General features: G+C 28.9%; 2 protein-coding genes across 2 annotated transcripts; one reads left to right on the top strand and one right to left on the bottom strand.

The window, feature by feature from the left end:
• Nucleotides 1-995: 995 nt before the first annotated feature.
• Nucleotides 996-2,996, bottom strand: LOC100775404 (putative pectinesterase 63). The gene is made up of 4 exons (XM_003518756.4): nucleotides 2,482-2,996; nucleotides 2,157-2,363; nucleotides 1,813-2,054; nucleotides 996-1,444 (listed from the first exon to the last, which is right to left on the bottom strand). The coding sequence occupies exons 1-4, from the start codon at nucleotides 2,974-2,976 to the stop codon at nucleotides 1,279-1,281; spliced, it is 1,110 nt and encodes a 369-aa protein (XP_003518804.1). The 5' UTR covers nucleotides 2,977-2,996; the 3' UTR covers nucleotides 996-1,278.
• Nucleotides 2,997-8,272: 5,276 nt separating this feature from the next.
• On the top strand, nucleotides 8,273-10,654 carry LOC100782741 (protein SRG1). The gene is made up of 4 exons (XM_014766776.3): nucleotides 8,273-8,558; nucleotides 8,947-9,194; nucleotides 9,599-9,923; nucleotides 10,321-10,654. Exons 1-4 carry the CDS (start codon nucleotides 8,313-8,315, stop codon nucleotides 10,570-10,572), a joined length of 1,071 nt encoding a protein of 356 aa, XP_014622262.1. The 5' UTR covers nucleotides 8,273-8,312; the 3' UTR covers nucleotides 10,573-10,654.
• Nucleotides 10,655-11,301: the final 647 nt, after the last annotated feature.

Below are 11,301 nucleotides of genomic sequence, written 5' to 3' on the forward strand. Positions count from 1 at the left end.
TTTTATTATAATTTATGAGTATTATTATAGTGACGGTTTAGAATTTTTGGTATATTTTATTATATTTAAAAAGTATAATTTTGTGATTTTTTTTATAATTTCCGTTTTATGTATATTGATTAGTTTGTGTTTATAATCTCCACAAAGTGTGTTGATATCACCGTTAGATGTGTATTCCCAAACACTTTTAGTTTTATTTAGACAGAAGGGTAACATTAAAACTTTTTTTTAAATAAGCGGAATAAATGGAATACTTTTTAAGACAAAAGGGGGGAAAGCAAAGACATCATTCACAATAATGAAAGAGATCCCAATTATATTGACATCAGGAATAAATTAAATATTTTAAAAATTTAAACACCAAGTTCAATTTCATAAAATGAATAGATGGACAAAAACATAATTCAACCCTTTTTTTTAGAGAGAGAATGTTGAAATTTTAAGAAAAAGATAAAAATAAAATTAAAACAAAAGCCACTATTTTTATAGATTCTCTAATTTAAGTTTTGGATTTTTATTTTATAACAAACCAAATTAATAAATTTTGTATTCTATTAAGTTGAAGTAAATGGATTTTTATTCAAATATTATTATTATTCCTTTTTTTTAGAACTAATTTTAGAACTAAATCATAAAAGACTCAAAAGAAATAGAATTGGATTATATCAAACTAAATAGAAAAAGAGCTTTTTACCATTTTACTTTTGTCAGACTGTTTTTATCATATATTTTTTCCTTTTTTTTTGGTTAATTTTTGTACTTCATTTTTAACGAAATAGGGTGGTCACACTTGGATAAGACTTATAACAAGCTTGAAAACTGTCAACAAAATCTTTCACCTCCCACTTTATATAACTTTTGGCTAAACTAATACATCATGTAAGGATCTTTATTATGTTTTAAACTCGTTATAATTATCATCAAAATTATTTGTATCTATTTCAATAATTTAAGCTATATATATCAACAATACAAACCATCTATTTCATTCGAAATTAAATAAATTAACATACATTTCCCATTTACATGAATTTACAAGGACATATATTGACTACATTATGTATTTTTAAAAGTTTGAAGCTAGAACAATAATAAGCTTCCCATCATTTTTTTTCCAAGGACATCACTCAATTTTAAAATGCCCAGTCTAAAACAAATAAATTACAAGACACCAAAACTCAACAACTTGAGCAATCTAGTATTTTTCTAATTCACCATCCACTAAAATATGGGCTGCATTGCCATTCCTCAAGTCACACAAAAATATGTGGTAATTAATTAGACTTTGGGAGTTGGAGGAGGAAGTAGCCATTTGGAGCCTTCAATCATCCCAAGTGTTATGTAAGGTTTGACCTGCATTTCATTTAGTTGCGTAGTTATAGCAGCACGTCCTTTGGGGTCTGCACCAGGTCCCGTATTCTGATACTCTCCAAAACGAACATTTCTGTATGGATAGTCACGTATTGTATAGATGAGTACAACACCAAATTTAGTTTAAAAGTTTTATAAAATGGAAAGATGACAAGTATTGTGTGTAATGCAACATAATTATACACTTTTATGCATTAATTAAAGAGCTACACGTTTAGTATTTTTTTGTTCTAGGTCAGAAATCATGGATATTTCTCAATCCATTAAATCAGAGACTAATCTTGCTTGTAGTGTATGACTGTCTGTTGGTCTAAGAAAATTTTGCACACAATGAGACTCAAACAGTATTTTTTTCACTAAATAGATCGTTCTGAGTCACGTGAATTCATTGGATTGATGTATATGGTTAGATTGATCTAAGGAGTTAAATTAGAAAGTTACTTGTCATGTTCAGGATGATTGTTGTTACTCCACCCTTCTTTTTTCACAACGGCACTCATGGTGCTGTATGCAAAGACCACTCTAGGATGAGGCATCCATGCTCTGCCCAAGAAAGTGCCATTCCCAGTTCCAGTAACGTCACAATGTACAAATGAGTAGGCATTGTCCTCTGTAGGACTTTTTCTTGCTTGCGCCACTATAACAGTAATCCCAGTGTCGCCAAGCGTTCTTAGTTCAGTACTCTGTATCATAAAATAAATCATAAATACTTATTGCAATTATATTTAGTATATCTCAAATTAATTGAAATATACAAATATTATAGTTTACAAAGTTTTAGATACCAGATATAGTGACTTCCCACTTCCAAAAATATAATCCATGGTGCCTTGAATTAAGCAGTCTTTGAAAAAATGTCTATTCCTATCATCGCAAATTGTGTCCTGGAATCCAAAGAACTTGCAATTATAAAATGCTGCTTTGTCACCAGAAATTCGCAATGCCACTGCTTGACCTCCTTGTATTTTTCCATCAGGTCTTGGTGCAGAGTTCTATAGCATCAGATTCACAAACCACAAGCACAAAACATGATAAGAAAATACAAACCCAAAAGATAAGGCATTTTCATCTTTTAATTAACATGACTTTAAAGGAAGATTGCATACAAACCGAGATTATGATGTTAGCTGCCACAAAGTAATCTGATTCAACAATCAATGTAGCACTATCAACAGTGCCATATTTTAGTGCAGTTCCCCCGAATGTCAAGTTTGGCATTTTCTCTGGTACGCCATACAAGGTGATGAAAGGCTTTGTCTTCTCAATTTTTATTTTCTCATTATAATTTCCAGCTCCAATGTACACAATTACACGTTTAGTGTTCCCACTAGGTATGCTGTTAATGGCATCAGTGATGGTCTTGAATTCCCCACTTCCATCTTGCATTACCTTCACAACCTTAGCACCTTCTTCAGCTGCCACCAATGCAGGGTCCATAGTGCTTTTTCTTTGATCTAAAGGCCCTACATTAGTACTAAACCATGTGCCCAATTGTGCCTTGTGAGCAGGAATTGGCACAGTGTCATCAGAGAAAACAACCTGGGTTGTTAGAAAAGCTACTATGAGAGTCACCTGAATGGTAGTGCATATAGTTTTTGAGGCCATATTTCCAACTTTTTCTTTTTGGATTTGTCTCTTAGGTTATTACAATTGTAATTTATAAGAAATACATGATAGAGATTTCTAAATTTGAGACTTTGTTCATTTTGAGAGGAGTTAATTTGAATCAACAATCTTTTCCTAGGAAGTTAAAATTAAGCAAGGAATTTGAAGTTGATTGGTTTGAAGTTACAATTGCATAAATATAGACTAATTTCAGTTGAGGATATATTTTATAAGGTGTTTTAGTCTATAATCATTCAAATGTGTAACCTAAAATAGAGAAGAGTTTTTCTACCGAAAAATTGAATACAATTTTAGATAATCAATTTAGGCCCTGAATCAACAAGGAAACATTGATAGGTAATTTAGCATGGATCCGTAGGTTGTGCTGACTTAGAAGATTTTTATTTTAATTAGGATTCATTTGTTTGTATTTTAACATTGAAAGATAAATACATTTTTCTTAAAATAGTAGGGTTGGAGATAGAGTATGTTTACTTTCAAATACAGTTTTGAGCTTTGAAATTTTGATTATAGTTTGAACATACAATAAAAGACTTAACTCTAGTATATATGGTTGATGATTGAAATTTTTCAAAGAGATTTCAAAATACATTTATTAACACATTTTTTTTCAAATTTTTGTTTATTGATTAAAATGTATTAAATTGTTAAGTATCAAGTGATTGAATCTTAACAAAGGAACTTAAGGATTTTTTTCTCCTAAGAAATTAGGGTATGAGCGATTTTTCATGATTGATGTCAACATTTTATTAAAATGTATTATTATGCTCAATCATTTCACACTAAACAAAAGGACTAACAAAGTTTTATTTTATTATATATATATATATATATATATATATATATATATATAGAGAGAGAGAGAGAGAGAGAAAGACAAATAGGAGAGAGAGGATTGCTGATGCACACATATTTTTTATTTTATTGAATTAGCATTCGATAATTGTGAAATTTGGGTTTAATTGATAGTCAATTTTGACTAGGAATGACTATAATTTCTTTACTTTATTATTATTTTTTAATGAAATAATGAGAAATTTAATATCATGTTAATTTTTTACCAGCAAGGTTCAAAAGAAGAAAATTACAAGTGTTTTGGAGGAGAATTGATGCAAAAACTTTGAAGAAAAAAGATGAAGATTGGGATAGCTTGCTTAGCACACAAGACAGACCCAGCATGTATACTCGCTCAGCGATCAGCGCAAGCTTAACGAAAAGAAGACCCACGAAGAAGCTCCAAGGCGTGCTTAGCAGGAATCCCGCGCTAAGTGTGTGATCACTGTCATACTCGCTAAGCCCAGAAGGCTTGCTTAGCGCGAGGTCACATGAGTTTTAAGCTACCTTAGGCATTTAAAAGAGTACAAAGCAAAGGAGAAATACACACAGAGATTGAGAGCTCTCTAATAAATACATCCAAAGCCTAAGCATCTATAATAGGGGAAAACCTACCTTCTATAGCCATTTCCCCTTCTCTTCCTTTATCCATCCATCTTCTTCTATCCACATCAACCCCTAGAGTGAAAAGACTCTCATGGCAATGAGAAACTGAACTCCATTATTGGAAACCTGACAAGCCAACTCTTGTAATGTAATTCTTTCCTATTATCTATTTAATGCAATCCAGTTTCTATTGCTCTTTTCTATGCTTATTTGTTTATTGATTATGGTTTGATCACCCATGTCTATGCTCTGCTCATGCATTGAAAAATGGTTATTTTCTAAGAACTGAAAAAGGACATCTAAATGAAATTATTGCTAGAAATAGAGTGAGATTTGTTTAGCCTATTTTATGCATCTATAATCTTAATGTAATTTATTATTTTTATCTTTGTAAAAAAAATTGAAAGAGAAAGATAGATAAATTAGGCTCTTCATGCAGGACACCAAAGATAGAGTATCATAGTAGATGTGGGTGGAAACTTAAATAACATTAGATAGAGAAAAATTATTAACATTGCATCACAAGTAGTTTTGGCATGCTAGGCCCCAACACATTTTAAATTCTGAATTTACCTTTAAGCATTCAAACGCATTATCATCATCTTTATCTTCTATCTTTATCATCTTTTACTTTAATTCTTTATCTTATCTTCTACCTCTCTTTATCTTCTATTTTAAATCTCTTATCTTTCTTATTCTTGATTTTTCTCCAAATTTTACATTTACAATTCTTCATTTATTGTTTCTTCTATTGCTTGAAAATTGGGTTAGCATCAATTTAAGTACAAACAAACTCCTTGTGGACTCGACACTCGAACTTTCATTTTACTTTGCTACTTGTGACAAATTGGTACACTTACTTAAAGTTTTGGACACAAAAATCAGCAACCTATTTTGTTTAAGGATATTAAAGTAATTTATTGTTTAATTTTAAAAATTAATATATATATATATATATATATATATATATATATATATATATATTTTGCTAAGTCAAAATAAATTTATGTCTTAAAAGAGGAATTATGACTCTTAATTATTTTGATTAGATGTAAATAAATGCAAAATAATAAAAGTTGTGTTTGATATGCTATTAGATTATGATCTATCTTTGTGCATCTGAAGTTTTCAGACGATGCGAGACAATTTGATATGATATTTAAGTAATGTATTTAAGACTTTCATTTAATACTCTATGTATGAGATTCTTTCATGCATAAAATATTCTCTTAGGATCTGTCAAAGTCCTGTGAAGAATAAATGAAGCTAACAGTTTGAAAGACGCTAATCCTCATCAAAATGTATGTTTTGTTGTTGTCGACCTGCTATGATGATGAACGAAGTGACTTTCTTACTGAAATACAAGACATGCTATCTAGTCTTTGCATGAAGAAGAGACGTGCATTTAATACAATCATTAAATGTTCCAATGGATGGACTCAAGACATCAGAGGAAAAATAAAATGGAGAATCCAACCGTTGAAAGACAAAAAATACTTGAAAATAAAGATTATATATAGAAGAAACTTTGAAGAAAAAAAAAATCATCTTCACGAATCATTTCTTTCTTTTTGTAAAGCTTTCTATAAATTCTTATAAAGATACAAAACTCTCAAAACACCTTGTATAGAAAATAAAAGTACTAAGTGATATATCTGTCTATTAGAAAATTATACTTTAGTCAGTGAACAACATTCTAACAAATCTTGTTGATTTGTTTAGAGCCATTAGTGACTTCATAGGACAAAGAATATTTGATTTAAGGATAGAACTTGTAAGTGTAAGAATCATAAGGGTTGTCACTGAATGTAATCTTGAGGTTCAAACAATACTTATAACTTTTATAAATTAGTGAAAACTTAATGATTGTTACTGAATGTAATCTTGAGGTTGAAACAAACCAATATAAATTATTTATGTGTTTTTTTGTTTAAAATGATAAAGGATTTTTGATTTTTTTTTAAATTATATTTTTTAAAGAAAATTATTTTTCTCATCGTCTAATCTATTTATAATTATCAGACTATAAAAGTGTTTTATATATTTCTAAAAATACAACTCAACCGCTTCTTGTATTATTTGCTTTTATATATATATATATATATATATATATATATATATATATATATATATATATATATATATATATATATATATATATATATATATATAAGTACGTACCCTTTTAGAGGTTTTATTATTTTAGGTTTTAGAAAAGGTCTAGTAGGTTGTCCTTTACCTTTATTTCAGTAGTTGCTTCTATATTGAGCACATGTTCTTTTATATATGTGGTTCTATATATTGTTTATGTTTATAAGCACTAATTAATTACTAATATAGATTAAACTGATGATGTTATAACGAAAAGATAATTAAAGTAAGATTTGTTTCGAAATCACGTTTACAGGAAAAAAGAAGAAGTATAAACTAATTGAAAAAAGTAAAAGACTACAAAGAATTTTTTTAATTTAGCATAAAATTTAAATTAAAAATTGAATTCATATCCAACATTATATTTGCTGTTCCAGCTTAAGAAAATTATATTACTGTTCTAAAAACTACAGTGATCGTGTGGATGACTAACATACTCGGCATTCATCATTCATGTCATGCATACAATTTCTTAAGAAAGAGTATATATTAAAATGGATAATTTATGTCAAAGTCTAAAAGATATTAATATGATTAATTTGCTCATAGGTTTTTGTTGAACTTGCCTGAAAATTAAGTAAGCTTGGACCATATCTGAAGCTTTTAATAAAAAGGAAGTTCATACTTAATACCACCTACCTAAGCTCATAGTCATTTTTAAAAAATTAAATATGATATACGTAGAAAATAGTATATAGAAAAATGCTTAGTTTTTGACTTTTCGCATGTATACATGCGTTATATATATATATATATATATATATATATATATATATATATATATATATATATATATATATATTATCGTACGATCGCGATTAGACTAAGAATAAGGACTAGTACTCTAAACGTGGATTTGAATTTTATTTTTGATTAAGCAGAGTCTTCAAATATATATATATATATATATATGATGCCTTCTTGATATGTTACGTTAGAGGGTTGAAGTTTTTGTTGATGATGATGGTGATGAGAAATGACCGATATCTATAAAGATTTGACGCTCAATCAAATATATTTGAATTAGTAGACTAACAGTATATAAAATAAACTTATGATAAAAAAAAAAAAATAGTGTGTACTTGATACTTCTACTACCAAACTTTTACAAAGTTTTCTATGCGTGAGTCACGTACACCGAGGTCATATAAAAGTTAGCATAACATAATCCCCACAGAACGTGTGAACCTCCAACAAATAAATCTGCACCCCAGTGGCTTAAAGGATTTAACTGTATTCGGAGTATTGTCTATTTAAGTAATCGATCGATTGTTACAGTTTTATTTTTGTCATGGTTTTAAATGAATTAAGGTCGCGGTCGCAGTTATGGTTACATTGCGATGAGTCAAAAAAACTTATATATTGTGGAAAAATATGCAGGCCACAATTACGGTTATAGAGAGTCAAAATGTCTTAACGCTGTGAATGGCTATTTAAAGTCATAGTTCATATAAAAAACATATCAGTGGATTAAAAGAAGATGATGTTTATAAATAACTTTTAATTGGTGTTAACTCTTAAATGATGCAATGTAAGAATTTATGATGATGGGAATAGTTTATTTGAAATATATATATATATATTAAAAAACGCATGTTGCATGGACCCGGAACTTTGAATTTGAATTGCGTTATTATATATAATTACAATGTTACTCAACAAATTAACCCAAGCAAAGCATTAATTGATAATTAACAGAAAGACAACATCAAGGTGTCTCTGTAATGGATCCCCAAATAGCCAATAAGCTTGGAACCTCTCTACTACTGGTGCCTTCTGTTCATGAGCTAGCCAAGCAACCCATGACCATAGTTCCAGAACGATACATTCATCCAAACCAAGACCCTCCTTCTGTTGAGTTTGCTACTTCACACCAAGTTCCAGTTATCGATCTTAATAAATTGTTGTCTGAAGATGAAAATGAGTTAGAGAAGTTTGACCTTGCATGCAAAGAGTGGGGCTTCTTTCAGGTTTGCTTAATTTATTCTCCTCCTTTATTTGTATTTTTCAAAATTAAAAAGGAATATATATATATATATATATACACTGATCATTATAGTTATGAGTTCACATCTTTAAAAGTTACCCTGGCCATATAGCTAGCTAGCCATGGTATTCTCTTGAAGTTGCAATTAGGTATCCAAATATAGTTGTGATCTCATACAAAAGATTTTTTAAGAAAAGTTGATGCTGTGACGTTTATTTCTAGAGACAGGGCCATCAAAACACATGTTGTTATAATTATTCAATTTAAAGTTTAAAATGTGATGCTTTGTTTTCAAAGTAATAAATATTTTATTTTAGCTGAAAAAAAAATAATTATTTTATTTGCTGAACATTAATTGGAAAAAATTGAAGCTGATAAATCATGGAATCAACCCTTCAACACTGGAAAAAGTGAAGATAAGTGTTGAAGAGTTCTTCAGTCTTCCAATGAAAGAGAAGAAAAAGTTTTGGCAAAATCAAGGAGATTTGGAAGGATATGGTCAGAATTTTGTTGTATCTGAAGAACAAAAGCTTGAATGGGCAGATCTATTTTATATTTTCACTCTTCCATCGTACGTGCGGAATCCCCACTTATTTCCTTGTATTCCCCAACCATTCAGGTTCTCTCTCAAATCTCTCTGCAACTTTTTTGAGATTAATTAAATTATGTCTTTTTACATCTTTAAATTATGGTTTTAATCTCTATAAATATGATTAAATTATTTTTTCAGTCAATCTTTTCTAAAATCATCTTTATAAAAAACATACATTTATACATGTTATGTAACATATACTACTTCAAAATGGTCACTAATATGTTACACGCCTCATCATTATATGAAAAACAAAATCAATAATAAAAAAAAACTTTTGGATTACGAAAACCTAATATTTAGCCATATATTTTGGGACCAACAAACATATATTTTAAGAACATCTACATCTCTTAATTAATTACCACTATCACAAATATCATTAATTGATTATGAAGGTTAATTAGCTCAAACATAATTTTTCATTGCAGAGAGGCTGTAGAGAGCTATTCTTTGGAGCTGGAAAAGCTTTGCATGACAATCATCAAACTTATGGCAAAAACACTTAAGATCAAACCTAACGAATTGTTAGAGTTGTTTGAAGATGTAAGTCAGGCTATGAGGATGAATTGCTATCCTCCTTGTCCCCAACCAGAACATGTCATTGGCCTTAATCCTCATTCTGATGCTGGTGCTCTTACCATCCTACTACAAGTCAATGACACAGAAGGTCTTGAAATTAGGAAAGATGGAATGTGGGTTCCCATTAAACCCTTTTCTAATGCTTTTGTCATCAACATTGGAGATATCTTGGAGGTAATTGGAAGCTACTAATCACTTGACACACAAGTATGTTTAAATGAGAAGTTGAGACAAAAATTGAATTTTTAACTGTATTTAAAATACCACATATCAAGATAACTTATTTGGATATTAAAATCAAAGAACTTTTAAAAAGAAAATAATTAGGAGACTTTTTTCCAAGTAAAATAAAATTTTTAAATAATACTTAAGATAAAATTTATGTATGAGAGAAATTAAATTATTATATCTATCCAAATAATTTAAATTGTTTTATCCAAATAAAATATTTTAGAAATAAAAAGAATTCACTTAAAGTAATTAAATTCTCATATATTTAAATTTCTTTAAATTTTGAAATTTTTTTTTATTTCTTGAACTTTTGTTACTAATTAATCTCAGATGTTTGCAGATATTGACTAATGGCATTTACCGAAGCATAGAACATAGAGCAACGATCAACTCGGAGAAGCAGAGGATTTCCATTGCCACATTTCATGGGCCTCAAATGAACAAAATTATAGGTCCAACACCAAGTCTTGTTACTCCTGACAGACCTGCATTGTTCAAAAGGATTGGCGTGGCAGATTACTACAAAGGATACTTCTCACGTGAGCTAAATGGGAAATCATATCTTGATGTTGTTAGGATCCAAAATGCATAGAACTAATTTGCTTGGGATTGTAATTCAGGCTCACAACAAATCATTGTCACTTTATATATGAACATGAATAATTAGTAATAATAAGGGTTAATAGTTATTTTTATTTATGAATGTGTAATTCGATAATAAATGCGTTTTGGAAATATGAAAATATAAAATTTAATCTCCGAAAATGTAAAAAGTGTAACAAATATATCTGATTGATAACTTCCGTCCGTCACCGTTAATAAAATGGTCTACGTGACATAAAGGGGACAAATTTGTCACTAAAATAATTGTTAACTTGGTCATCTTTAATTGTCAACATAGAAACATATTTGTCATATAATATTTTCTTGACTTTTCGTATTCTTATTCCGCTGACAAATGCGTCCTTGAAAAATAAAAATATAAAATTTAATCCCCAAAAGTGTAAAATGTGCAACAAATATATTCAGACGTTAACTTCTGTCCATCATCGTTAATAAAATAATCAAGATTTAAAGAAGTGAAATATGAGATATATTTATCTTTTATTTATAGTAGATTGTAACTAATTGTTATAATTTGAAAAAAATTGTAATGATTGATACATTGTTACAATGTTTATTTTGGTAAACTGGTATAATATTTATTTTAGATAATTTCTATTGTGACATATAAATTATGATTGATAATCAATATTATCGTTATTATTATGTTTGTTTTGAATTATGTTTGCCAATATATTTTTTAAGTGGTTATTGTAAT

This window comes from Glycine max, chromosome 2 (assembly GCF_000004515.6).
Source record: "Glycine max cultivar Williams 82 chromosome 2, Glycine_max_v4.0, whole genome shotgun sequence".
Lineage (NCBI taxonomy): Eukaryota > Viridiplantae > Streptophyta > Magnoliopsida > Fabales > Fabaceae > Glycine > Glycine max.

Coding starts and splice junctions, on each gene's coding strand:
- LOC100775404 (XM_003518756.4), bottom strand. CDS start 2,976: ATGGCCTCAAAAACTATATGCACTACCATTCAGGTGACTCTCATAGTA. Junction 2,364..2,481: donor CAGCTAACATCATAATCTCG/GTTTGTATGCAA, acceptor CTGATGCTATAG/AACTCTGCACCAAGACCTGA. Junction 1,445..1,812: donor AATCATCCTGAACATGACAA/GTAACTTTCTAA, acceptor CTATCCATACAG/AAATGTTCGTTTTGGAGAGT.
- LOC100782741 (XM_014766776.3), top strand. CDS start 8,313: ATGGATCCCCAAATAGCCAATAAGCTTGGAACCTCTCTACTACTGGTG. Junction 9,195..9,598: donor TGTATTCCCCAACCATTCAG/GTTCTCTCTCAA, acceptor TTTTCATTGCAG/AGAGGCTGTAGAGAGCTATT. Junction 9,924..10,320: donor ACATTGGAGATATCTTGGAG/GTAATTGGAAGC, acceptor AGATGTTTGCAG/ATATTGACTAATGGCATTTA.